Source organism: Dermochelys coriacea, chromosome 16 (genome assembly GCF_009764565.3).
Source record: "Dermochelys coriacea isolate rDerCor1 chromosome 16, rDerCor1.pri.v4, whole genome shotgun sequence".
Lineage (NCBI taxonomy): Eukaryota > Metazoa > Chordata > Testudines > Dermochelyidae > Dermochelys > Dermochelys coriacea.
The window spans coordinates 16,049,665-16,077,556 of record NC_050083.1 but is presented as its reverse complement, the minus strand read 5'-3'; the positions used below and the strand labels follow the sequence as shown (position 1 = coordinate 16,077,556).

Below are 27,892 nucleotides of genomic sequence, written 5' to 3'. Positions count from 1 at the left end.
GTGTCGGGCTGTGCAGGTTTCCCCTTGGACGAAGCCGATGGGCTCAGCAGCGCCCCATGCGGGACAAGGGGGGAGCTGAGCTTGGCCTGGCCTGGCCCGGGGGGGAGGGGAACGGCCCAGGCTCACCGCAGGCCCGAGGGTTCGCGGGAAGGGCCCGGGTGGAGCCCGAGCCCGAGCCCGAGCCCAGGCCCAGCCCGCTAAGGAGCAGGCGCGGCGGGGCCCCGCGTTCTCGCCTCCAGAGCGGGAGCCGCGCAGCCGCCAGCCCGCGACGGAAGAACTCGGGTCCGTTCCGCCTCAGGTCCGGCGGGGGACACTTCCGGTCCCTGGGGCTGCGGAACTCGGCTAAGACACTTTCGGCCCGGGGGAAGCGTGATGGCGACGGGCGCTTCCCGGAGTGAGGCGGGCGCGTTGGTGGTGTCGCTGTGTCGTGCGGAAAGCTGAGCCGGCCAGGTACGGGGCGGGGAGGGGGAGCGGCCTGAAGGAGCAGTAGCGGGGAGACGGTGGGTAGAAGGAGTGACGGCGATGCGGGGCGGAAAGCGGAATGGTTTTGGGCAGAGCGAGAGGGTGGGAGTGGGGGAGGGATGAAGGGTTGGGGGAGTGAGGGGGCGAGTGGTGGGAGGATTGGGGGCAGTGAGGGGGTGAATGGGGATGGATGGGGGACTGGGGGATGGATGGAGGATTGGAGCAGTGAGGAGGCGAGTGGTGGGAGGATAGGGGACTGGGGGATGGATGGAGGATTGGGGCAGTGAGGGGGCGAGTGGTGGGAGGATTGGGGGCAGTGAGGGGGTGAATGGGGATGGATGGGGGACTGGGGGATGGATGGAGGATTGGAGCAGTGAGGGGGCGAGTGGTGGGAGGATAGGGGACTGGGGGATGGATGGAGGATTGGGGCAGTGAGGGGGCGAGTGGTGGGAGGATTGGGGGCAGTGAGGGGGTGAATGGGGATGGATGGGGGACTGGGGGATGGATGGAGGATTGGGGCAGTGAGGGGGCGAGTGGTGGGAGGATAGGGGCTGGGGGATGGATGGAGGATTGGAGCAGTGAGGGGGCGAGTGGTGGGAGGATTGGGGGCAGTGAGGGGGTGAATGGGGATGGATGGGGGACTGGGGGATGGATGGAGGATTGGAGCAGTGAGGGGGCGAGTGGTGGGAGGATAGGGGACTGGGGGATGGATGGAGGATTGGGGCAGTGAGGGGGCGAGTGGTGGGAGGATTGGGGGCAGTGAGGGGGTGAATGGGGATGGATGGGGGACTGGGGGATGGATGGAGGATTGGAGCAGTGAGGGGGCGAGTGGTGGGAGGATAGGGGCTGGGGGATGGATGGAGGATTGGAGCAGTGAGGGGGCGAGTGGTGGGAGGATTGGGGGCAGTGAGGGGGTGAATGGGGATGGATGGGGGACTGGGGGATGGATGGAGGATTGGGGCAGTGAGGGGGCGAGTGGTGGGAGGATTGGGGGCAGTGAGGGGGTGAATGGGGATGGATGGGGGACTGGGGGATGGATGGAGGATTGGAGCAGTGAGGGGGCGAGTGGTGGGAGGATTGGGGGCAGTGAGGGGGTGAATGGGGATGGATGGGGGACTGGGGGCTGGATGGAGGATTGGAGCAGTGAGGAGGCGAGTGGTGGGAGGATTGGGGGCAGTGAGGGGGTGAATGGGGATGGATGGGGGACTGGGGGATGGATGGAGGATTGGAGCAGTGAGGGGGCGAGTGGTGGGAGGATTGGGGGCAGTGAGGGGGTGAATGGGGATGGATGGGGGACTGGGGGATGGATGGAGGATTGGGGCAGTGAGGGGGCGAGTGGTGGGAGGATAGGGGACTGGGGGATGGATGGAGGATTGGGGCAGTGAGGGGGCGAGTGGTGGGAGGATTGGGGGCAGTGAGGGGGTGAATGGGGATGGATGGGGGACTGGGGGATGGATGGAGGATTGGAGCAGTGAGGGGGCGAGTGGTGGGAGGATTGGGGGCAGTGAGGGGGTGAATGGGGATGGATGGGGGACTGGGGGATGGATGGAGGATTGGAGCAGTGAGGGGGCGAGTGGTGGGAGGATAGGGGACTGGGGGATGGATGGAGGATTGGGGCAGTGAGGGGGCGAGTGGTGGGAGGATTGGGGGCAGTGAGGGGGTGAATGGGGATGGATGGGGGACTGGGGGATGGATGGAGGATTGGAGCAGTGAGGGGGCGAGTGGTGGGAGGATAGGGGCTGGGGGATGGATGGAGGATTGGAGCAGTGAGGGGGCGAGTGGTGGGAGGATTGGGGGCAGTGAGGGGGTGAATGGGGATGGATGGGGGACTGGGGGATGGATGGAGGATTGGGGCAGTGAGGGGGCGAGTGGTGGGAGGATAGGGGACTGGGGGATGGATGGAGGATTGGGGCAGTGAGGGGGCGAGTGGTGGGAGGATTGGGGGCAGTGAGGGGGTGAATGGGGATGGATGGGGGACTGGGGGATGGATGGAGGATTGGAGCAGTGAGGGGGCGAGTGGTGGGAGGATTGGGGGCAGTGAGGGGGTGAATGGGGATGGATGGGGGACTGGGGGATGGATGGAGGATTGGAGCAGTGAGGAGGCGAGTGGTGGGAGGATTGGGGGCAGTGAGGGGGTGAATGGGGATGGATGGGGGACTGGGGGATGGATGGAGGATTGGAGCAGTGAGGGGGCGAGTGGTGGGAGGATAGGGGCTGGGGATGGATGGAGGATTGGGGCAGTGAGGGGGCGAGTGGTGGGAGGATTGGGGGCAGTGAGGGGGTGAATGGGGATGGATGGGGGACTGGGGGATGGATGGAGGATTGGAGCAGTGAGGGGGCGAGTGGTGGGAGGATTGGGGGCAGTGAGGGGGTGAATGGGGATGGATGGGGGACTGGGGGATGGATGGAGGATTGGGGCAGTGAGGGGGCGAGTGGTGGGAGGATAGGGGACTGGGGGATGGATGGAGGATTGGGGCAGTGAGGGGGCGAGTGGTGGGAGGATTGGGGGCAGTGAGGGGGTGAATGGGGATGGATGGGGGACTGGGGGATGGATGGAGGATTGGAGCAGTGAGGGGGCGAGTGGTGGGAGGATTGGGGGCAGTGAGGGGGTGAATGGGGATGGATGGGGGACTGGGGGATGGATGGAGGATTGGAGCAGTGAGGAGGCGAGTGGTGGGAGGATAGGGGACTGGGGGATGGATGGAGGATTGGGGCAGTGAGGGGGCGAGTGGTGGGAGGATTGGGGGCAGTGAGGGGGTGAATGGGGATGGATGGGGGACTGGGGGATGGATGGAGGATTGGAGCAGTGAGGAGGCGAGTGGTGGGAGGATAGGGGACTGGGGGATGGATGGAGGATTGGGGCAGTGAGGGGGCGAGTGGTGGGAGGATTGGGGGCAGTGAGGGAGTGAATGGGGATGGATGGGGGACTGGGGGATGGATGGAGGATTGGAGCAGTGAGGGGGCGAGTGGTGGGAGGATAGGGGCTGGGGGATGGATGGAGGATTGGGGCAGTGAGGGGGCGAGTGGTGGGAGGATTGGGGGCAGTGAGGGGGTGAATGGGGATGGATGGGGGACTGGGGGATGGATGGAGGATTGGAGCAGTGAGGAGGCGAGTGGTGGGAGGATAGGGGACTGGGGGATGGATGGAGGATTGGGGCAGTGAGGGGGCGAGTGGTGGGAGGATTGGGGGCAGTGAGGGGGTGAATGGGGATGGATGGGGGACTGGGGGATGGATGGAGGATTGGAGCAGTGAGGGGGCGAGTGGTGGGAGGATAGGGGACTGGGGGATGGATGGAGGATTGGGGCAGTGAGGGGGCGAGTGGTGGGAGGATTGGGGGCAGTGAGGGGGTGAATGGGGATGGATGGGGGACTGGGGGATGGATGGAGGATTGGAGCAGTGAGGGGGCGAGTGGTGGGAGGATTGGGGGCAGTGAGGGAGTGAATGGGGATGGATGGGGGACTGTGGGGATGGATGGAGGATTGGAGCAGTGAGGGGGCGAGTGGTGGGAGGATAGGGGCTGGGGGATGGATGGAGGATTGGGCAGTGAGGGGGCGAGTGGTGGGAGGATTGGGGGCAGTGAGGGAGTGAATGGGGATGGATGGGGGACTGGGGGATGGATGGAGGATTGGAGCAGTGAGGGGGCGAGTGGTGGGAGGATAGGGGGCAGTGAGGGAGTGAATGGGGATGGATGGGGGACTGGGGGATGGATGGAGGATTGGAGCAGTGAGGGGGCGAGTGGTGGGAGGATTGGGGGCAGTGAGGGGGTAAATGGGGATGGATGGGGGACTGGGGGATGGATGGAGGATTGGAGCAGTGAGGGGGCGAGTGGTGGGAGGATTGGGGGCAGTGAGGGAGTGAATGGGAATGGATGGGGGACTGGGGGATGGATGGAGGATTGGAGCAGTGAGGGGGCGAGTGGTGGGAGGATTGGGGGCAGTGAGGGGATGGATGGGGGACTGGGGGATGGATGGAGGATTGGGGCAGTGAGGGGGCGAGTGGTGGGAGGATAGGGGACTGGGGGATGGATGGAGGATTGGGGCAGTGAGGGGGCGAGTGGTGGGAGGATTGGGGGCAGTGAGGGGGTGAATGGGGATGGATGGGGGACTGGGGGATGGATGGAGGATTGGAGCAGTGAGGGGGCGAGTGGTGGGAGGATTGGGGGCAGTGAGGGGGTGAATGGGGATGGATGGGGGACTGGGGGATGGATGGAGGATTGGAGCAGTGAGGAGGCGAGTGGTGGGAGGATTGGGGGCAGTGAGGGGGTGAATGGGGATGGATGGGGGACTGGGGGATGGATGGAGGATTGGAGCAGTGAGGGGGCGAGTGGTGGGAGGATAGGGGCTGGGGGATGGATGGAGGATTGGGGCAGTGAGGGGGCGAGTGGTGGGAGGATTGGGGGCAGTGAGGGGGTGAATGGGGATGGATGGGGGACTGGGGGATGGATGGAGGATTGGAGCAGTGAGGGGGCGAGTGGTGGGAGGATTGGGGGCAGTGAGGGGGTGAATGGGGATGGATGGGGGACTGGGGGATGGATGGAGGATTGGGGCAGTGAGGGGGCGAGTGGTGGGAGGATAGGGGACTGGGGGATGGATGGAGGATTGGGGCAGTGAGGGGGCGAGTGGTGGGAGGATTGGGGGCAGTGAGGGGGTGAATGGGGATGGATGGGGGACTGGGGGATGGATGGAGGATTGGAGCAGTGAGGGGGCGAGTGGTGGGAGGATTGGGGGCAGTGAGGGGGTGAATGGGGATGGATGGGGGACTGGGGGATGGATGGAGGATTGGAGCAGTGAGGAGGCGAGTGGTGGGAGGATAGGGGACTGGGGGATGGATGGAGGATTGGGGCAGTGAGGGGGCGAGTGGTGGGAGGATTGGGGGCAGTGAGGGGGTGAATGGGGATGGATGGGGGACTGGGGGATGGATGGAGGATTGGAGCAGTGAGGAGGCGAGTGGTGGGAGGATAGGGGACTGGGGGATGGATGGAGGATTGGGGCAGTGAGGGGGTGAATGGGGATGGATGGGGGACTGGGGGATGGATGGAGGATTGGAGCAGTGAGGGGGCGAGTGGTGGGAGGATAGGGGCTGGGGGATGGATGGAGGATTGGGGCAGTGAGGGGGCGAGTGGTGGGAGGATTGGGGGCAGTGAGGGGGTGAATGGGGATGGATGGGGGACTGGGGGATGGATGGAGGATTGGAGCAGTGAGGAGGCGAGTGGTGGGAGGATAGGGGACTGGGGGATGGATGGAGGATTGGGGCAGTGAGGGGGCGAGTGGTGGGAGGATTGGGGGCAGTGAGGGGGTGAATGGGGATGGATGGGGGACTGGGGGATGGATGGAGGATTGGAGCAGTGAGGGGGCGAGTGGTGGGAGGATAGGGGACTGGGGGATGGATGGAGGATTGGGGCAGTGAGGGGGCGAGTGGTGGGAGGATTGGGGGCAGTGAGGGGGTGAATGGGGATGGATGGGGGACTGGGGGATGGATGGAGGATTGGAGCAGTGAGGGGGCGAGTGGTGGGAGGATTGGGGGCAGTGAGGGAGTGAATGGGGATGGATGGGGGACTGTGGGGATGGATGGAGGATTGGAGCAGTGAGGGGGCGAGTGGTGGGAGGATAGGGGCTGGGGGATGGATGGAGGATTGGGGCAGTGAGGGGGCGAGTGGTGGGAGGATTGGGGGCAGTGAGGGAGTGAATGGGGATGGATGGGGGACTGGGGGATGGATGGAGGATTGGAGCAGTGAGGGGGCGAGTGGTGGGAGGATAGGGGGCAGTGAGGGAGTGAATGGGGATGGATGGGGGACTGGGGGATGGATGGAGGATTGGAGCAGTGAGGGGGCGAGTGGTGGGAGGATTGGGGGCAGTGAGGGGGTAAATGGGGATGGATGGGGGACTGGGGGATGGATGGAGGATTGGAGCAGTGAGGGGGCGAGTGGTGGGAGGATTGGGGGCAGTGAGGGAGTGAATGGGAATGGATGGGGGACTGGGGGATGGATGGAGGATTGGAGCAGTGAGGGGGCGAGTGGTGGGAGGATTGGGGGCAGTGAGGGGATGGATGGGGGACTGGGGGATGGATGGAGGATTGGAGCAGTGAGGGGGCGAGTGGTGGGAGGATAGGGGCTGGGGGATGGATGGAGGATTGGGGCAGTGAGGGGGCGAGTGGTGGGAGGGTTGGGGGACTGAGGAGGCAAGTGGGGAGGGATGGAGGATTAGGGATGGGTGAATGGGGGGATGAATGGAGGATTGGGGGCAGTGAGGGGGCGAGTGGTGGGAGGATTGGGGAAGTGAGGGGGCAAGTGGGGAGGGATGGAGGATTAGGGATGGGTGAATGGGGGGGATGGATGCAGGATTGGGGGCAGTGAGGGGGCGAGTTGTGGGAGGGAAGGTTGGCAGCGGGGAGGGAGGGAAGGATGGATGGAGGGTTGGGGCAGGAAGGAAGGCAAGGATAGTGGTGCTGTGGAGGATTATGGGCAGAAAACATAATGGCTTGGGGCAGAATGTTATTGGGACGCCAGAACCAAGGCCCTTTGTGCGGGAGTAAGTGCGGCTGGGGATGGTATTTTGGGAAGAATCGCAGTACTAGCTTCAACACAGTAACTTGCCTCCCTGGGGTGGGCATGTAGTTCAGCCCTACCATTCTCTTGTAACTACTGTCTGGCCATGGAATGGCTGTCGGTGTGAATTAATTTAGGGGTATCTATCAGGTAATGAGATGATAAAAACTATTACTGACTAATCAGCTCCTTTGTTGGCAGACTCAGCAGAGAGGCCAGAGAGTCAATGGTTCATGGCAGCATGCTTGATTTCTTCATTTAGTTAACATAGCTGCAGCTATAATTGGGATACTGTGTGTCTCGAAAGCTTGTCTCACTCACTATCAGAAGTTGGTCCAAATAAAAGATATTATCTCACCCACCTTGTCTCTCTCAAAGAAAAAAAAAGGGAAGGAATAGAGGAAGCCCTCAAAGGGTTTGTCCCTTGGGTTAACTGATGGCTAATTAACTCAAAAGCTTTATCACTTTTGTATGCTAGTCTTGATGCTCTCCAAAACATTTTCCCAGCTACACTAGGAACAAACCTTTGGAGTGTGTCCAAACAAGCCTTAACTTTTACAAAGGTGGTAACTACCTTGTGTCACGTTATTGACTTGAGCTGGGACCATATAGAACATGGTTGCAACCAAGGTCCTGTAGTGGCACCAAATTTTGTATAAAGGGGGTCAAATAAGGTGTCTAAGACAATGTTATGGTTTGCTGGTTATGATTATGCGATCTGTATGCCTGTATAATTTTGGTATTTAAAGTTATAAGTATTGGCTCTATGCTGTCTGTATTTCAAACTTGTGCAATGGTTCTGGGCGACACCCCAGACAAGGTGGTGTCAGCTCTGCCTAGCCTGCTTGATGAAGGCAGACATGCCTTGGGACTCAGCAAGGTATGCAGGGACATGCCTATGGGCAGAACTCTGAGGTTTTTCCATGCCATGTGATGGACAGCTTGTCTTTGGAACAAAGGAAGAAAGACCACATGGCAAGAGACTATAAAAAGCTGCTGCAGCTCCTTCATCTTGTCTTCAATCCTGCTTCTTACCTCTGGAGGAACTTTGTTACACTGAAGCTTTGAACCAAGGACTGAAAGACTCATCCCAGCTGTGGATGTACTCCAGAGTTTTGATTTGAATCTGCAGTTTATTCTATCACTGCTACAAGCCTGAACCAAGAACTTTGCCATTACTGTATGTAATTGATTCTATTTAACCAATTCTAGCTCTCATCTGTATCTTTTTCCTTTTATGAATAAACCTTTAGATTTTAGATTCTAAAGGCTTGGCAACAGCATGATTTGTGGGTAAGATCTGATTTGTATATTAACCTGGGTCTGTGGCTTGGCCCTTTGGGATCGAGATAACCTTTTTTCTTTTACTGGCTTATTGGTTTTCATAACTATCTGTCCCCATAACGAGTGGCACTGGTGGTGATACTGGGAAACTGGAGTGTCTAAGGGAATTGTTTGTGTGACTTGTGGTTAGCTAGTGGGGTAAAACTGAAGGCTTCTCTGTTTGGCTGGTTTGGTTTGCCTTGGTGTGCATAGAAACCCCAGCCTTGGGCTGTAACTGCCCTGCTTTAAGCAATTTGCCCTGAATTGGCACTCTCAGTTGGGTCCCACCAGAACCAGCGTTGTTACAGTGGCGTAGTCATGCTTGGATCCACAGAACCAGGTCAATTAAACTTTAAGTCAGAACCCCACGGTATCCAAATTTGAATTTTGGTATTGACAGTTTGGTTGGTTAAAGAGCAGTTGCAATGGGTCAGTGAAGAGCATATGAGCGCATTGGCAAAGGTTTTTGTTCAGAAAAGAGGATAAGCTGTAGAAAGAAAGCTACAAATCAAGAACTGAGAAGGTCTCCCCCCCCCCCCCCCCGCTCTCCTGCTGGCAATAGTTCACCTTAAGTGATCACTCTCTTGTTACAGTGTGTATGGTATCACCCATTGTTTCATGTTCTTTATGTATATAAATCTCCCCACTGTATTTTTCACTGAATGCATCCAATGAAGTGAGCTGTAGCTCATGAAAGCTTATGCTCAAATACATTTGTTAGTCTCTAAGGTGCCACAAGTACTCCTTTTTCTTTTTGTGAATACAGGCTAACCCGGCTGCTACTCTGAAACCTATACCTTAAGTGTTTCCTGTCTGGAGAATTGTGATAGTGAAGGAAATGTTCCTGCGTCTGTCAGGAGAATTGACTTGCCTATGGAGGGAGCTACCCTGGTTTCCAAGCAGTTGTCTGTGAACAGCCCTGTGTGCTGGGACAAGGGAAATGAGATCCCAAGCTGTGTGTCTAGTAAAGGATAATGTGTCTCCAGCTCTTCTTTGTCTGTGGAGCAGACAGAAGGTGCCTTTCAGCCTGTGATGGCAGAAAGTAGTGCAGTTGTCTCAGAGTTGGTTCTGAATTCAACTAAGGCCCAGGAAGGGAATGGTCCTAAGTTTGTATCTGCTAGGGAGAATGGCACTGTAACTAGGTTGCATCCAATTAGTGTTGTAGCAAAATCCCTGAGTCCAGACAATTCTTGTGCTTGTATTTTGCCTGTTGCTAATGTGTGGCTGGGATAGGGTATAGCAACTCTGTCTAATCAGGATGATACCCTAGCCAGGGAACAAGGAGAGCAGAGAGGTGATTTAATTGTGTTACCTACTGATGGTGTGGAAACTTATAGCAAGAAGGAAAAGATTCCTGAACTTGTGTGTGGCAAAGGGAAGGAGAATGCTTCTAATCTTTTATCTAGGGAGTCTATGGGTTTGCCTGAAAGGGAATTGTTTAGGAATCCGCCTGATGAGCCAAAGATGATGGTGAATGTGAGTGCAAGCCCTAGGTGAAGAGGGTAAAGGCAAAATTTTTGTGAGGAATTGCTGCTTAGAAAAGCTCCTAGGGAAAGGAATCCTCATGGTAGTCTTTGCAAGCAGTTTACTACAACTGAAAGGTGTGAAAGTGATTTAATCAAGAAAGTTTCAGTTCCTAACTGCCAGAAATTTACTGTTGTGAATGGATCCACTGATTTTCCTTTTGAAAGATCCATTGTGGATAGTTTTGAGAAGGTCTCAGATGAAGTGAAAGCTGGTAAGAAAGTTGAACAGTCCTATAACCAAGTGGCTGTTTGGGGCCAGCTTGTTGGGGAGACAAGGTTGTTGAGAGAGGAATTTCTCCATGTAGATACAATCCGATGGTCCAGGGACATCTACATTGAACACATCATCGGCCACCGACAGTACCAGGAGGTGTGAGCCGGTACAACATCGTGCATCAACTATGGGAAAGGGACTGAGAGACCTTTTTTTTTTTTTTTTTTTCATTGGATCATATGAACTGGAACCATAAACTCACTGAACGTTAAATCCCACCAAATGAGGGTAGATCCATCCTCATCATCGTATCCGCTCATTATCCTCCACACCAGAACATAGCCATTATATGGACAACATACCCCCATATCTCCAATGTCTGTACTTTGACCCATTAGACTTTTACCCCCAATCGGGGAGATTGCAGATTACGTATTCCTTACGCCACCCGCTCCTAAACTGAATTTTGCACCCCTTGATAATCTGTATCTTATTCCCTGATAACCAGAAACTTCTAGGCCTAAACTCTGAACCGTTTTTTTTCTTCAACATTATCTTAATAAAATTATTAAATCTATAAGTGAACAGTCTGTGTCTCAGGTTCAGAGGGAAGACTGGGTAGCTGAGTCTGCAGAGCAGAACAGCTGTGTAGTTAATCTGTCGAGAGTGCAGGGGATGGCAGGTATATTGGACTTATTGGACCAACTTTTACCTAGTCACTTTTCAAAGTAAAATTGCATTTGAAAGCACAACAGCTTAAATGTTTTGGTTCTTCAGGAAAACTGCATGAGTCTGAAGTAGTGCCAGTGGTAATTTTAACTATCCTTGTTTTTCTTCCATGTAACTCTATTTAACAGTGTTGATGTGGAGATTATCAAGATATCCAATTGTATGTTGTTGATTTTTATGAAGTTTTCTTGTGTAAATTATGACACTTGAGTAAAACTTCTTTTTTTTTATTATTCAGGGAAAGTGAAGCAGACATAAGAAGCAAGTACAAATTATTTTCATATCCTGCACTTTATAAAGATGAAGAAGAAAAACAGAGAACATAGTGAGAGCCTTGAAAGCAAATGTATGCAGAGTGTGGAAGTTTGTCCTCATTCTCCTTTGCTCTTTGAAGATCAATCTTCCCAGGACATTGATGTTCATAAAAAGAAATCAAAAAAAAAGAAAACCAAGCAAGAGAAACAAGACTCTTGGCTAGATAATTCTTGTATCAGTAGGAAGTGTGAAATTAATAATGAAACTGTAACAGATGCTTCCAAAAAGAAAACAAAGAAAAAAAAGAAACACAGTGATAGTGAGCAGGAGCAAAATAATATATTCTGTATTCCTGTGAACCAAGAGGTGGACACAACTTTGGAGAGTGTTGATTATATTTATGTAAAGGCATCTGCTAAGAAGAAAAAAAGAAAAAAGAATTTGTCAGAAGAGGTGGATGAGGTAAACGAACGGCCTGGCTTGTATGCATTTGGAAATGATTGCAGAAGCCAAAAAAAGAAAAAGAGAAAACGGACCCTCCCCTGTGATACACAAGAAGCCAGAGATGAAACCTTCGCATCATCGTTTTTGTCATATTCAGAACAAAATTCTATGTCCTCCCAAGAAAGGAATGATGAGGTTATGATGTCAGGGTCATCTACTAAAATGAGCATCCCAGTAGTGCCCAAAAAATGCCACAAAACCCATGAAGGTGGAAAATCCTCCAAAGAAGATAAGGCTGTTATGACAAAGATTTCTTCAGTATTTGATGAAAATCCTCTGGATGTGACTGCTGATATTTCTAAGGTTACTTCAGAGGATAATAATGGCTGTTCTGAAGAAACCATGGTACCGGTTAGAAAGTTTGATTTCCCTTTCCAGTCACACTCTGAACAAGCAACCTCAGAAGCTAAGAGAAAGTAAGGCTTGAATTTTCTCTCTCCTCATTTCTATTGCATCCATCACATAGTTATCTGAGCTACTGCATTTGGTGATGTAAAGTATGTTCTAAACATTATTTCACTATGAATAATCAAAGGTATTAGTAACAGAGAGAAAGGGAAATGTTATAAGGCAACAGCATCTCTCTTAGTAGTATCCTCCATCAAAACATCTATGGATATAAGCTACATTTACATGCTGGGGATTTTGATGACCTTGACAAACCATTTGATCAGGATTTGGTATCAGAATTCCTTAATGGAATTACAGCTATAGTGTAAGGTTAGAAATAGGTTGGGATGAGGTAAGGAATATAGTTCCTTACCCTTTGCCTGAAGAATCATAGGGAGGCTGATGACCATCTACAGCATTGAGCTATATAGTTTTTCTCTTTACCAGGTTACCAGAGTCTGTGGCAACTGAACATGAGGAAGACCAGGATGTTGGATTTACAGAATCTGAAAACTCTATGATGTTGAATAATGAAGAGTTCCTTGAAAGTTCCATGTGTTCAGCAATGGATTTGGAGACTGTCAAAAGAAAACTGGAGGAATTTATTCCTCAAGTGTGGACAATGTCAGAAACATCAATCCTAAAGATGGCTGGGAGAGACCTGATCAGGTTTAAAAAGTTTAAAGAACAAGGTGAACCCCCAGGAGGATACTGTACTGATTGGGGGACTGAAAGTAATAGGGTAGAGGAGGATAAACAGGAGATTTTATATAGTGCCTTTCATGTCCAAAATATCTGGCTTCTGGAAATTGAAATTCAGGAGACACTATCACAGCTTCCAATTCCAGTGGAATAGCAGCAGGTTAAAATTATTAAACAGAAAGACAAAAAGTCTGACTTAGCTCCAGCTAGAGTATTTCTTCAGTGGTCCCCAAACTTTTTGCCCTGCACCCCTTGAGCCCCCCCACCCCAGAGCTAGGAGCAGGGCTGTGGCTCCGAGAGGGGGGATGCGGACAGGGGTAAGGAGGCCAGGGCAGGGGCCATAGCTGGGGGTGGGGGCAGGAGCAGACGTTCAGCCAGTGGCTGAGGCCTGCAGCCATGACTGGACACGGAACCTAGGCGCAGGGCTGGCAGCCAGGACCCCTGGCATGGATCCTCGGGAGCGGGGTGGCAGCCAAGGCAGCAGTCATGAGCAGGGCTGGTCCAGGCTCCATCCTCCCCCACCCCGAACATTACTCCGTGCCCCCAGATTGAAGGCCTCTGCTTTGGAATGTAAAACATTTTATTGTCTGAATATTGTTTCCTTGTTCTGCGTTATATTCTGTTGAAAATGATTGTTGCATTCTATCTGTGCACAGCTCTATTATGTGCTTATTCCCAGTTCCATTTTTCTCTTATTTCAGTCTTTGTTCGTGCACATTATCCTGGCACCCAAATTACAATCACGACGGTACATCTAAATCATCTCTCATTGCTCCCTTTCTCTGTTAATTGCTATCTTATCATCTGTTTGCCAACATTTCCTGTAAACTTGTCTTTTCAAGATGTAATGCAAATGAGTTGTCTGAGTTTTTGTTTTCCTAAACCAAATTTATTGTATATTCCAGGTATGCCTATCAAATTTGGCAGGTTTTCTCAGAAGGAAAATACTCAAATACAGAAGAATGTTGAAGACTTTTTATCGCTTACAGAAATAGAGAATGCAGAGAAACTATTATTTACCTACCGGTACCCAGAAGAGCAAGAAGCCATCACCAAACTGAAAACAAAATATGCTTTTGGTATGAAGATTGGTGAGTATTAATTATAGTTCCACTTCAGGCAGATGGATCCTGCCCTCCAGTCTATGATGGCATCATTTGCATGTCTTGTAAAATGATCTGTTGTTTAAAAATGTTCAATTGTAAATCTTATTAAAATGAAAGAAACACAATTTTGAGATTACATATAGTTGGTAAAATATCTTTTATGCTGTTGTGAATAACTGTGTTCATTTGTGATGGGGTTGGAGGTTGGGATTCAACTTCATGTCCCCCTAGCAAGATTAATTGATTTTTAAGACCATTATGATCCAAAGGTGCAATTTGTGCCATTTCTTACTGGCTGGGCAATAAGTAAACCAACTGGCTGAAATTTTCAGCGCAATCTAGGAGGCTTATTAATGGTTGCGTTGAGTCTAAATCCCTTAGGCTGTTTTGCAAGTCTTAACCATTGTTCTCAGTGTACATGATAAGCTGGCAAATTCCATGCGCAGTACTGACCTAAACCAAAGGAAATTAGATTACTAAAAGAGGCAGTTAGTCAAAATGTTTGTGTGTAAAATTCTATTTGCTTTGTTCCTATCTTGGAAAATTAACTATTGAACTTTTAGTTGATTTCCCAAATTACTTGCTAAGCCCCATTTTCACGTATGCTAGAAAACAGGATCAAACCATTTTTTTCACTTCAAATAGCATAGTTGTTCATCTGTGTCTTTTATCTATTTAATGCACTTTCAAAATGACTTTTCATACTGCATTTATTTTGTGTTGTACTGTTTGACAAAACTATTCAAGAGATTCAATTCAAATTGATCCCAACTCCTTTTTTCCCACCCATTTTCTTCAGCACCATAGAATATGTTTTTACACTGATTTTTATAAAATCACTGATCTTTTTCTCATTACTATGTTATGTTACTTTCCTCAGTAGCCTTTCCTCTGTGTCAAATATATTTTTAAACTGTATTATTTATCTGTCTTGTAGCTGAAGGGATTCCACGGCCCTGGAAACAGGTATATTTTCGGGCAAGGAAGATGTTTGACCCAAACAACTATAAAGGGAGGTAAGAAAATAATTCAGGCAGCATCTGAATTCACAAATTGTCTCAGATGTTCACACGTTAATTTATTTCAGTTTTAAAAGCCTATATACTAAGAGGACCACTCCACTCCCCTGATGTGAGAGAACTTTCCAGTTATTAAAACAAAATAATGAATTTACACTGTTCTGCTGACCAATCTAATTGATTCCAGTTCCATTAATATTACGTTGCAACTCCCATGTAATGAAACACCCTGTCCTGCCCTCAATCTAACCCTTCCACAAATATCTGAGCAAAAAGTTGGACCTTACAGCATGTCTGGAAGGTTAAAAAAAAAAATCTGGGTTTTGGCAGAATGGGAAGAAGTGCATTTCAGATTTGAGGATCTCTCTGAGAATGCTCATCTGTGAGTTTCGACTCCAGAGTTTCTGTTGTGATTGCTACTCTGTTTATGTGAACAAGGAGGGGAGGGGCTATCTTAAACAACACACATCTTTTGATGAGTTTGACACTGCATTAGAAAAAGCTCTTATGGTTGCAGTCAAATTGGGTTCATTTAAAAACAAAATGTGGCATGTATAATTCATTGCTGATCGTTTTTTTCCCTTTTAAAACATAAATTGTTGAGTCCTATAGTCTGAAAATTCTATGTCTCATAATGACTGCATGAATAAAGTGTAATCTCTCCAAGTACTGCCTCTGTCAGAGTTCCTCTGCCAAGTCTACGGGTTTACAATCACATTTTTCTACCCTAAAATATTTTTCTCTACCTTGTTGCATCATCCATGTAAATGGGGAGACCGACTGTACAGGGAAAATGTGCATTTGACAGTGAGTAAAGCCAAAGTAAACAAACTAATATTCCTGTAAGTTTAAGACTAGAGAGAGGAAAAAGTCTGTTTCAAAGGACTACTTATAACAGGAGCAGGTATCTTTTCAGACTTTTTAAAGTTGATGTTCATCTATAGAAACCTAGGGTTTTTTGGATTTGCAATTGAAGCTACTTACTTTTTGCTATCTTAGGTATTCTGAGGACGAAAAAGAAAAATTAAAGAAGTATCATGCTATACATGGCAACAACTGGAAGAAAATTTCTGAGATGATGTCCCGCAGTACCCATTCGGTTGCAATGAAGTATTCTCAGATTAAGTCCCGTAAGACATAATATGAATCATTTAAAAATAACAGTTCACATTTTAATTTACTACTCTAGCAAGTATTTTTAGTGTCGTTTTTGGACGTTATGAATTAAACAGTTCAGGAGGTTGATTTCTTTCTGGAGGTTGCATGGGTTCTTGCTTTTCCAAATCACTGTTTTAGGTGCATAGAATTTTATAGAAATGTAGGGCCAGAGGGTATCTTGAAATGTCATCAAGTGCAGCTCCCTCCACTGATGCAGGACATGTAAATGTTAGACCGTCCCAGAACATTTCCCGGGCCTAAAGAAGAGTTCTGTGTAAGCTCAAAAGCTTGTCTCTCTCACTGACAGAAGTTGGTCCTATAAAAGATATTACCGCACCCACCTTGTCTCTCTAATATCCTGGGACCAAGGCTACAATAACACTGTATGGACTATCCCTGACAGGTGTTTGTTCAACCTATTTTAAATCCTCCTGTGATGGGGATTTCACAACCTCTCTTGGAAGCCTATTCCACAGCCTGACTGAAAAGATTTTCCTAATATCTAACCTAAATCTCCCTTGCTACAGATTAAGCCCTTAATTTCTTGTCCTATCTTCAGTGGACGTGGAGAATGATTGATCGCCACTCTCCTTATAACAGCCCTTGACATATCTGAAGACTATCAGGTCCCGGCTCAGTCTTTTCTCGAGACAAAAAATGCCCATTTTTTTGTTTTTGTTTTGTTTTTTTTAAACCTTTCCTCATTGGTCAGCTTTTCTAAACCTTTTAACTTTTTTGTTGCTCTCTTCTATACTCTCTCCATTTGTCCACATCTTTCCTGAAGTGTGGTGCCCAGAACTGGACCGAGTACTCCATCTGAGGCCTCACCAGTGCTGAGTACAGCAGACAGTTACTTCCCTTGTCTTACATATGACACTCCTGTTAATACACCCCAGAATGATAATTAGTCTTTTTCACAACTGCATCACATCGTTGACTTGTATTTTAGATCCATAGCCAGCCATTCCTCATTTTGTAGTTGTGCATTTGATTTTTCCTTTCTAAGTGTAGTACTTTACACTTGTCTTTACTGAATTTTATCTTGTTGATTTCAGACCAATTCTCCAGTTTTCTAAAGGTCATCTTGAATTCTAATCCTGTCCTCCAAAGTGCTTGCAAACCCTCCCAGGTTGATGTCCTCTGCAAATTGTATAAGTATACTCTTCACACCATTATCTAAGTCATTAATTAAAATATTGGCTAGTAGTACCAGAACGGACTAACCCCTGTCGGACCCTACTAGCTATGCCCTTCCAATTTGACAGCAAACCGTTGATGACTACTCTTTGACTTTGGTCTTTCAACCAGTTTTGCCCCCCACCTTATATTAATTTCATATAGACCACGTTTTCCTAGTTTCCAAGTTTCCTAGTTTGGTTATGAGAATGTCATGTAGGACTGTACCAAAAACCTTACTAAAATAAAGATATGTCACGTCTATGCCTTCCCCACATTCACTTGGCTAGTAACCTTGTCAAAGAAGGAATTTAGGCTGGTTTGGCATTATTTGTTTTTTGACAAATCCATGTTGGCCATTCCTTTTAATCCTATTGCCCTCTAGATGCTTACAAATTACTTGTTTAATAATTTGTTCCAGTATCTTTCCAGGTATCGAAGTTAGGCTAATCAGTTTATAATTCCCTGGTCTTCCTTTATTTCTTTTTTTAAAGGTAGGTACTACGTTTGCCTTTCTTCAGTTCTCTGGGACCTCACGTAGATTGCGTCAGCTAGTTTCTTAAGTACACTAGGATGAATTTCATCAAGTCTTGCCTACATGATTAACTATATCTTTATATGAAGTTGATAAGAACAAGCACATCTTATAAGAGGCACAGAGATGAAGTGATGCACTATTTTTCCTTCAATTTTCAGCTTTGTTTTGGACGTTTATTTAATAAGTGACACCACTGGCATTAGAAAAGGGCAACTAAAATGATTAGGAGTTTGGAATGGGTCCCACATGAGAAGAGATTAAAGAGGCTAGGACTTTTCAGCTTGGAAAAGAGGAGACTAAGGGGGGATATGATAGAGGTCTATAAAATCATGAGTGGTGTGGAGAAAGTGAATAAGGAAAAGTTATTTACTTGTTCCCATAATATAAGAACTAGGGGCCACCAAATGAAATTAATGGGTAGCAGGTTTAAAACAAATAAAAGGAAGTTCTTCTTCATTCAGCGCACAGTCAACCTGTGGAACTCCTTGCCTGAGGAGGTTGTGAAGGCTAGGACTATAACAGGATTTAAAAGAGAACAGGATAAATTCATGGAGGTTAAGTCCATTAATGGCTATTAGCCAGGTTGGGTAAGAAATGGTGTCCCTAGCCTCTGTTTGTTAGAGGGTGGAGATGGATAGCAGGAGAGAGATCACTAGATCATTACCTGTTAGGTTCACTCCCTCTGGGGCACCTGGCATTGGCCACTGTCGGTAGACAGAATACTGGGCTGGATGGACCTTTGGTCTGACCCAGTATGGCCATTCTTATGTTCTTACGTTTATGTTCAAAATCTAGATTGACACATGCTTTTGATTTAGATAGACTTAAATTAGAAAACCAAAGGAGCCAAAGGCAGTTAGGGCCAGATTTTCAAAGGTATATAGACGCCTAAAAATGCAGATAGATGCCCAAGTAGGATTTTCACGATTTGCCTAGCTGCATCATTGGGTGCCTAGACACCTTTGAAAATCTGGCCCTGGGTGCCTGTCTCTCACTAGATTTCAATGGCACTCAGGTCACCTACCATTTTAGGCTCCTTTGACTATCTCAGCATAAATGTTTACTCACAAGGCCATAGTTTTCACAAGCCAACAAATACAAAGGAATACAATTTAGTAAGCCAAATTTCTCTTGCTGTTGAACTGTCCTCTGCCAAGGGTTTCATGTAGTGCTTCAGGATCTGATATGTGAGAGAGAAATCACAGGAAATAATGTGGCTAAACTAGCAATCTCTTGGGTTATCAAATTCCACCTATCTGCTCAACTGCTTACTCAGGAGTTACAGGTTGCTACACTACATGTAAAACAGAGCAGCACCTGGCATGGAATGATTCAGGAACTACTTATTTAATCAACTGTATACAGGCCTAACTAAATACAATCAACTGCCTTATTACATAATAATGTATATAATGGCATTCCTTAGCTATGCGAATATCTATAATTTCCATGTACAGGGAAATGTACCCTTTGCAAATTCACATATTTAAGACAGATTCAGTTGGCTGCAGTCCCTTTAGCCAAATAAATGGCTAAGTATACTTTTTTGTTTTGCTGTTTCTCAAAAATGAAGATACTTTTTTGATAACTCTAATCTGCAGAGAGGAAAGATGTTCCTTGCTTCATGGGATGGCAGTAAAAATATTCACTGGGAGGCTTTTGTAATACAGTGGCTGGTGTTAAAAAGTAGACGCATTAGTATGTGTCATTTCCCCATGCTCCTCCATTGCAAAAATAGGAACATATCTCCAGTTAGCACAAATAAGTAATACATATACACTGTATTGTACAAGTATTCCTGTTATGTTTTCAATTTAGTACTTATGAAAAGTCAACTTGTTTTCTGGAGAAATTAAATTGGAGATTGAAGCCCAAACAGTGCATTAATCTAATAGCTCTTTCCCCTTCCCCCCTTCTAGTTCCCACACACTCTAGTTGCCATATTCTCATATAGATTGTTTGAAAAGTTGCCATTGTTTGAAACTGCATTGTAATTTAAGGTGAGCTATAATTCATCAGCGAATATTGAGGGAAAAAAAATCATTGTTCTTTAGGAGATCCATTTCTATTTTTCCAGCTCTTACTACAACAGATGGCATTAGCTTATAACAGTTTTTTCTTGTTTTCCTAATTAGTTCTTTGCACTGCATTTTGAAAATATAATGTGCTATGTAAACAATAGGTATCACAACACTCCTGTGTGAAGTAGGCAGGTATGATCTGCATTTGTCAGACAGGGAAATTGGTACAGAGTCCAGTTATCAAAAATGGATGCTTAAAGTTAGGAGCCTAAGTCCATATTTAGGCATGCAAATAAGAGGCTCAACTTTTCAAAAATGGCAAGTACCCAGCAATGTCTACTCATGTCAGTGGGCATTGCTGGGGTGCTTGGCACTTTTGAAAATCAGGCTACTTATTTGTATGCCTGGATGTGGATTTAGGCTTCTAATTTTTGGTATCCTTTTTGAAAACTTCAGCCAAAGAAGTTAGGTAACTCAGCCAAAATCTACTAAAGGAGTTAGTGATGCGAGCAGGAATGGAGGTCTGGAGTTCCTGGCTCCTGGTATTGTCCTTTTGTTCACTTGTGATGCAGGATCAGACGCTTCTTTTTCTCTTTATTCTACTCACTTGTGAGAGGTGCTATATAAATCAATAACTTTATTTAATAATATAGAGGTTAATTCTGGTCCTTGGAGTAAGGAGGAGACACAGAAGCTAGTTCGAGCCGTGAAGGAGACCATTCAGAAGAGGGCTGATTTGGAAGACATAACATCCTTGCTACCGGCAGAGAATTCAGATGGAACTCTCTCAGTTGAACGTGAAAAACTGTACAAGAACATATCTTGGATTGAGATAGAGGCTAAAGTGGGAACCAGATATTGGAGACAGTGTAAACAAAAATGGTAAGGTTTATTTTGGGTCTGGCTACTAATACACACTTCTGGAGTTACCTCTCTTACCTTCTTGTTCCCTTTCCCCAAGCTAGATGTACTGTGGCATATGTGTGCATGATTAAACAACTGGTCATCATAGATACATGTCGAATTAGTTGGTTTAAAAAGACTTTCTTTTTCAGTTCCAGAACTTGTTTACCTGTGCACAGACTATAGCCCCAATTCTGCAAAGACATAAGAATGTGCGTGACTGGAAGTGGGACTACTTTCACGTGTAAAATTACACACATGCTTAAGTCTTTGCATGGTCTGGGCCTATTCTATTGTTGTCTGTGACACTGTGGTGTTATATTATGAATTTTTTTTTTTAAAGAAGGGAGGCAACTTCATAGGCACAGTTGGTGGTGTTCATCATAGTAATGAAAAAAACTGTTAGTGAAATGACGGAAAAGTAAAAGTTTTAAGAAACAGGAGATCTAGAACCAAAGTTTGTCCTTACACTAGTGCAAATCTGGAGTAATTCCACTGTAGTGGAATTTGGGGAGAGGGATAGCTCAGTGGTTTGAGCATTGGCCTGCTAAACCCAGGGTTGTAAGTTCAATCCTTGAGGGGGCCATTTAGGGATCTGGGGCAAAAATTGGTGTTTGGTCCTGCTTTGAGCAGGGGGTTGGACTAGATGACCTCCTGGACCTCCCTTCCAACCCTAATATTCTATGATTCTATGAATTACACTGATGTAAGTGACAAGAGATTCAAGCCCCCTAGATCTGAATGTTGCATTAGACTGAGCCTCTTGGATCTGAACAGTTTCACTTACAAAACATGTTAGCAAGCTCATAAGAGAGGTAAAATCATTGGAAGGTAGGGCAGAAAGGGTCTTAGAGGGAAAAGCAAAGCTATAGAGCCATATAAGACAATTAATAAAACACACAACTCTCTAATTTAGTGGGGAACAAAAATAGATCTTTTTTTAAACCCCAACCCTGATGATTCTCTCCCTCCCTCCCCCAACATGATAGGAAAATGCCCTTTTCTTATCTGTGTTTTCCCCAGGATTTCAATTGTAACAAAGAAAATGTCCAATGGGCAGAATGTATATGGTGGGACTAAAGGTTTACAGGCCAAAATCGATCTTATTAAAAGGTATGGATCATATTTGTGCAATGTTCTATGGTTTTTGTCTAGGGATCATGGGTTATGTTATGGAAGTGTCCTGGTTGATAAGAACCTGCAAGTAAAATAAAAAATCTGGAGTACATGTAAGGGAAAAGTGAAGAATGAGAGGTTTCTGGAATATTAAACTCAAAGGACAGTAACCTCCATGGTGTTATATTCCACACCTAGGTTTCTGTAATGTTTATACAGGCATTTTGTAACAGAAAAACAGTTATAAAGCACCCTAATAATTATCCTGGGGACTTGACTACGTAAAAACAGTATTTTTGTACTCAACAGAGCTGCTCCTTGTGTATGTTCAGATTCATATTTGTTCTCCATTTCTTTTTATTCTTGTTAGTCCTACAGAGCCAACACAGCTGATATTGAGCAAGTAGTATGTTCTTTTCCATCTTGTGCATCATCAAGAAAATTACTTAAATTCCAATCAGTAACCACTGTGTAATCCTATTACTTTCAGTGGTTTTGCCACAGATGAATGAGAGCATGATCTAAAGACAGGCAGTTGTATGCATGTTAAGTATTATTGAAGACCTAATTTGACTTGCAGCGCCTTTATCTACTGGTAATGAAGCATCAGATGGAAAGAGCATAGGCTGAATCTTCATGGCTGGCGCTTGGAGAAAAATGTTTTTACTCTTGTAATCAGAGCACACTCAATCTGGAAAATTTCAGCGCAAATAGATAAAACTTTCAGAAAGATACAAGCAATTCAAAAAAAGGACTTTAATTAACTAAATGCTTCTACTTTAGCACCTTAACTTATTATTTATTATTATTATTATTTATTTTATTTATTATTGTAATTTATTATTTGTATTATCGTAGTACCTAAGAGCCCTACTCATAGACTCCATTGTGCTAGGCACTGTACAAACACAGAACAAAAAGGTGGTCCCTACCCCATGGAGCCTAAAATCTAGAATACAATAGACTACACAATAGATGGATATAGACAGTGTAAGTCTTGCCAGTGCACATGAAACAGTATTTGAAAATGCTGTTGTGAGGACAAGGAGTAGAAGATGTTTTTATGTAGCTTTGTTTTAATTTGGCAACCTTAATGTTGCATTAACACAGTTTATGCACTTAACATACAAGCACACTTTTATACACAGATTTTACCAGCCCAAAATGTGCTGTGTCTTGTAATGGGTAGGAGGAACATGGACTGAGGGTTTAGTTAATTGCCATCTCAAATCTCCCTATAAGTTCCTTCTGTATTTTGATTATCAGATTGTATGAAATGAAGGTGGAAGACGCTAATGAAGTGAACTGGGAAGAGCTCTGCGAGATAATTGGGTAAAACATTTGTTTATTATTTGGCCACAAACAAGTAGCATTTATGATGCATCTTATCTGGCTTGTGCTACAAGGGAATCCACAGATCTGGACCCATACAGCCTCATGTATTCCTGTTAAATTCAATAGGCTTCTGCACTTGGCAGAGATCTCTGCAAGATTAGAACCTACAATTTTGGGAATCCGTGTTGAAATTTAAGGTGCTAGAAAGCTATTTCTTCTACCCACCCCATCTTATAGCCATACAAATACTGGCTACATTCTGAGGCTGAGTTCCTGTTCCCTGTACGAAGGCCTGTGATGAGTAACACTGAGGACATTTTTATTTCATCACCTGTAGTATAATTATTGGATAATTGAACTGTAATTTTGCAGTCTTTTCTTAGAACAGAATGGATGCTGTATGTAAAATTACCCACTACTGTGGACTTCGTGTACTGAATTTTCCAGATCATACAATAGAGCTGATTTGAAGGGAAAATATTTTCCACTATAAACTCCACTTACTGTTTAGTACACATTCATAACATACAGCGTTAGTCTTGATGTACTAATGCTAAAGGGACAAGAGTGTCTTGGCCAATATTTTTTATTCATTTGGGATCTGTATTCAGTGGTCTAAAGACCAAAAAGATTTTAGCTAACACTGTGAGAGGTTAGTTAATTGGAGCAAAAAGTGCCATTCCCATGAATGTGGACGCCATTATAATGGTGAAACTTCCCAGTAGTATGTTGTATCACTAATTTTGAACCTTTCTCTTCTCAGAGATGTCCCTGAAGCCTATGTTCAAGCCAAATTTTACAAGTTAAAAGCTACCAGTGTCCCTTCTTGGCAAACAAAGACTTTTCCCGGTTAGTGTATTTATGGTTGCATTGTGTGTCATTCTGTCAGGTTTTTGCCTATTGAATTTGACTAAGATCATACACATTCTATCATTATTTAATATTTTTGATATATAGTTACTCAGTAGCACCCAATCACTGATGCATTTCACAGTGTCAGTCTGCATTGCCCAACCATCCTAGACTTGGAACTTTTAGTACTATTTTCCTTGGAAAGTATAATTGTGTACTGATAGGATTACCAGTGCAAGCTCTACCCATTGGATATGCTGCTCCTAGTAGATATTCAAAATATGATCATGCATGGTCTCTATGCTTGTCTTCCTCTCAGTGAGACCAAGTACGCCCATGGGCTCTGCTGGGAAACTTGAACCTGACTTGCCCTGTATTAGACATGTATGTCCCACTGAGCTTCTTGAACGTGGCTCCATAAGGGTAGCAATGTGGTTTATATGCTTTGTAGAGCTCTGCTAGTCACCCTCGGCTTGGCTTTTTCTTGATCTGAGGTGAGATGAAGTGGTGCTTTTTCCAAGTCAACTTGCTCATGGTGCCAAAATGAGCGGTCATTATACATTGTGCAGGTCTTCATATATTCTTTTCCCATTCTTTTCTGACATGCTTTGAGGAGCCATGAAACTGTTAACAATATTGAATTAGCACCCACTGTATGAGATGAATAGGGCAGGTCACACCTATCAGAACAATTGTTTTGTGTACCGCAAATGCAGTCAGACGTCAGTGTATCAATTATAAACTCAGTTCACATTTTCAATGCTATCTAAGTAACCATAACAGCTAGAAAATTAATTTAAAAATAAAAAGCCTAGATTCTGGAAAACAAGGAGGCAGAATGAAAAAGGTGTTGGTAACCAATTTGAGCCCTGATGGGTACAAACAAATGACAGTGGTGGAATACCAAACTGTGAAGGGTGTAGGGCGTTGAGGTTTCCCATTAAAATATTATATTAAATTATTCCTTTTTAAACCATCAGACATTTAAGTGGAGATTGTTGCAACATTTTTATAGTGTTGTACACATCCATCACACCTTTAAACCAAGGTTCTTAAAGCATTTACAATGAATTAAGCGTTACCAAACACTTTTTGTATTATTATTTCCATTTTACATGTGGTTAAGGGATTTACTCAAATTCACACAGTGAATCATTGACAGCAAGTAAGAGGACTCAGGAGTCTGAGTCCTAGTCCCCTAATTTGCCACTCAACAGCATCCATCACATAATATCTTTCTGATATTAAACAAGAAAAACTTCCTTTTTTTGAGTCTGTGATTAAGACTATGCAGAACAAACTCATGGTTAGAGCAGAAGATGAAGAATCTCAGGATTCCTGGATTCTATTTCCAACTTGCTAACTTGCTCCCTAAGCGTAGTCAATTCACTTCTCTTTGTCAAAGTTCTTATATCAGTAAAACAGATCTTATGTTTATGGGGGTACAATGCAAACATTAACGTTAATATGGTGCCTTGAAATTGTCTGCAAAAAGTGCACCATATACTCTTAGCACATAAATGCAATTGTTAATATAATAAGCAAAAAAAGTCACAATATGTTTAGTTTTGCAAACCTTTATAAGAGAACAGTTTTGCTAATGAAAAGATCAAGATGAAATTAAAACTAAACTGAGTGTTGTTCATTTTTAAAGAAATAATCGATTACCTTTATGCTGAGACACTTCCATTGCTTGAGGAAAAATTAGAAAAAAGGCACAAGGGTCCTCAGAGTTGGGACAGGTTGTCTTCCAGCTGCGAGAAAAAGGTTTTCCAGTTTAGCGACATCTTTGACAACAGTGAAGATGATGCTGATGACAATGACTGATTATCCTCCAAAATGCTCCCTCTTTGCACACCCCCAAAATGAAAAATGGATTCTGATTAAACTGGGATTAAATCAGAAACTGAATGTACATGACCATGAAATAATGGGAAGAATGAAGACACGCAAGCCTGCTTCTATTGTTTTGTATTGAAGAGAGAAGTAAATGTAGATTATTTTTTGCGGTATCTTTGTTACTAGAGACTTTTAACCTTGTCTTCAGATTGTTTGGGGAAGCTAAAGGTCACTTTGTACTGGACTTGTGGAAACATTGAAAAACAATATTTTTTTCTTAATACTTCATTCATTACAAATTTGCTAGAAGTCCTGGGTAAGCCTGTCTGAGTGAATTTACGTTTTCAGCATTCTAATGTCAAATTAGGATCTTCTTTTTAAAAAAATCTGCCTTTAAAAAAAAAAAAGTCCATTTATTTTAAGTCTGTGTAAGTAGAATTTTTTTAATTTACTGTGTTCAGTATTTAAAAAAAATGCAACAAACTGTTTAGGTAAGTAAAGGGTACCACTAGTTTTCAGAGATGATAACTGGGGATAAATCAACGTAAAATCTAATGACTAAGATTTTGTAGATTCTGCCAAACATTTTCCACCTAATTGAAACATTGGAATATTAATGAAACCAGTGTACTGTTAGCCAGACTGCGGAGAATTGATTGCTATATGGCTAATTTAAGCTGTTACACTGGTCAGTCAATAACTACACAGTTGCCCCTTTCTCCTTGTGCCCCCCTTTGCTCTGACTGACTAAGACAAATCCATTTCAGTTTAATCATTTATATGACCAAACTGATTTTGATACTGTAAAAATGGTCAAATAACTGAAGTTTATAAACACTCTATTGATCTGAAGAATTTTTTTCAGAAAAGTGTACTTAAGAATCTTTATTACATAGCCCACATTGGGCACTGTAGAAGTATTAGAGTAATAAATTTTTGAAGAGTTATGGAGCATTTCTGGGCCTCTGGTTAAATAGTATCAGTTTATAAAATGTCCAAATACATAGAGGAGCCATAGTGTGGTCTCTTAAGTACATCATGTGTTTTTATTGGCTTGTGCATTTTATATTTTTCATTTTAATCAAAAGTATTAACTTTTATGAGTAAAAACTTTTAGGTTGTTTCCTAAGGGCTTGTCTACAGCTGAAAACTGTTCCAGAATAAGGAAGGGTGTAAGTTTAGTTCAGAAGACTATTAATAAGACTGCTTATTCTCGTGTCAAACTCTGCGTTTATGCTTAGTGTATGCCCAGTTGTATGTTGCCAGTTCTTCAATATTAGAATGATCTATTCATAGTTGTTAAAACCAGACGATGCCATTGTGGTCATCTAGTCAGACCTCTAGCAAACACAGGCCCTCGGACTTCCATGAATTCAGTTTAGTAAGCTATTCATCTGCTGAGACCTGAAATGTGGGTATTTCTCCAGCAACAGTTGATAACCCAACAACAATTAAAAGAAGTCGGGGAACTGCACTGTTTTAGATGATTTTGACATCTTCTGTTGCTGCAGGGGAATTGTAGAAGCCTGAATTGTAGTTTTAGCAGCTATTTTGTTTTAAAAACAGATGTAATATGTCCTGCATAAACTGTTAGTAGTTTTGGAGCTTGGCTTACTCTGTTTGAATCTTTTATACAACGTTTTTTAATGTTTCTATGAAAACTGAAGTGATACACCTAAGATTTTCTTAATTTTTTTAATATAATGCAGAGAGAAAATACTCAACTGATCATATATTCCTTTTTTCTTTGAAGTATTTCTATGTAAATATTACAGTAATAAGAATGTTGATGGACAAGATGAAAATTGTACATATGTCTTCATTTTATGATTTAATTGTTGTAAGATAATGGCAATTTTCTATAAATAGATGAAGAGAATGTAAATAATTTGCTGTGACTGTGCAAGTAAAGTTAGTCTTTGTATAGGGTTTATTCATTACATTTTCTATAAAGACTCATCAGAAAATGAGGATACAAGCAGTATTGCAACCTGTTATGATATTTAGTGTATTACTTAAACTTCCAGCTCCTGGAGTCAGGTTGTTAGGTGAGAATCTTCTCTCACTTAAAAAAAAAAAAAAAAAAAAAAAAAAAAAGTTTCCAGTTTGAAAACTGTAAATCTTAAAGGCTCAAACACCAGAAGGCAAATAAAAAGAATCCAAAATTTATTATTTTAAA

The 27,892-nt window shown here is 45.0% G+C and overlaps 1 protein-coding gene across 9 annotated transcripts; it reads left to right on the top strand.

Moving 5' to 3' along the window:
• The first annotated feature begins 277 nt into the window (after positions 1-277).
• On the top strand, positions 278-27,892 carry TTF1 (transcription termination factor 1). 9 transcript variants are annotated; one of them, XM_043498990.1, is made up of 11 exons: positions 278-399; positions 11,038-11,974; positions 12,396-12,640; positions 13,556-13,741; positions 14,694-14,772; positions 15,775-15,905; positions 20,322-20,550; positions 21,595-21,684; positions 22,954-23,019; positions 23,786-23,871; positions 25,529-27,892. In XM_043498990.1, the coding sequence occupies exons 2-11, from the start codon at positions 11,100-11,102 to the stop codon at positions 25,699-25,701; spliced, it is 2,160 nt and encodes a 719-aa protein (XP_043354925.1). In that variant the 5' UTR covers positions 278-399; positions 11,038-11,099; the 3' UTR covers positions 25,702-27,892. The 9 variants fall into 9 exon arrangements, 8 of the variants coding, with proteins under 8 accessions (XP_043354925.1, XP_038230506.1, XP_043354920.1 ...); XM_038374578.2 differs by having other exon boundaries at positions 315-450; XM_043498985.1 differs by having other exon boundaries at positions 327-456; positions 11,034-11,974.

What these genes read in the sequence shown, in the direction of transcription:
- TTF1 (XM_043498990.1), top strand. Translation starts at nt 11,100, where the DNA reads ATGAAGAAGAAAAACAGAGAACATAGTGAGAGCCTTGAAAGCAAATGT. An exon ending in CCAAACAACTATAAAGGGAG is followed by an intron (nt 14,773 to 15,774) that starts GTAAGAAAATAA and finishes TTGCTATCTTAG; the next exon opens with GTATTCTGAGGACGAAAAAG. An exon ending in GTATTCTCAGATTAAGTCCC is followed by an intron (nt 15,906 to 20,321) that starts GTAAGACATAAT and finishes TTAATAATATAG; the next exon opens with AGGTTAATTCTGGTCCTTGG.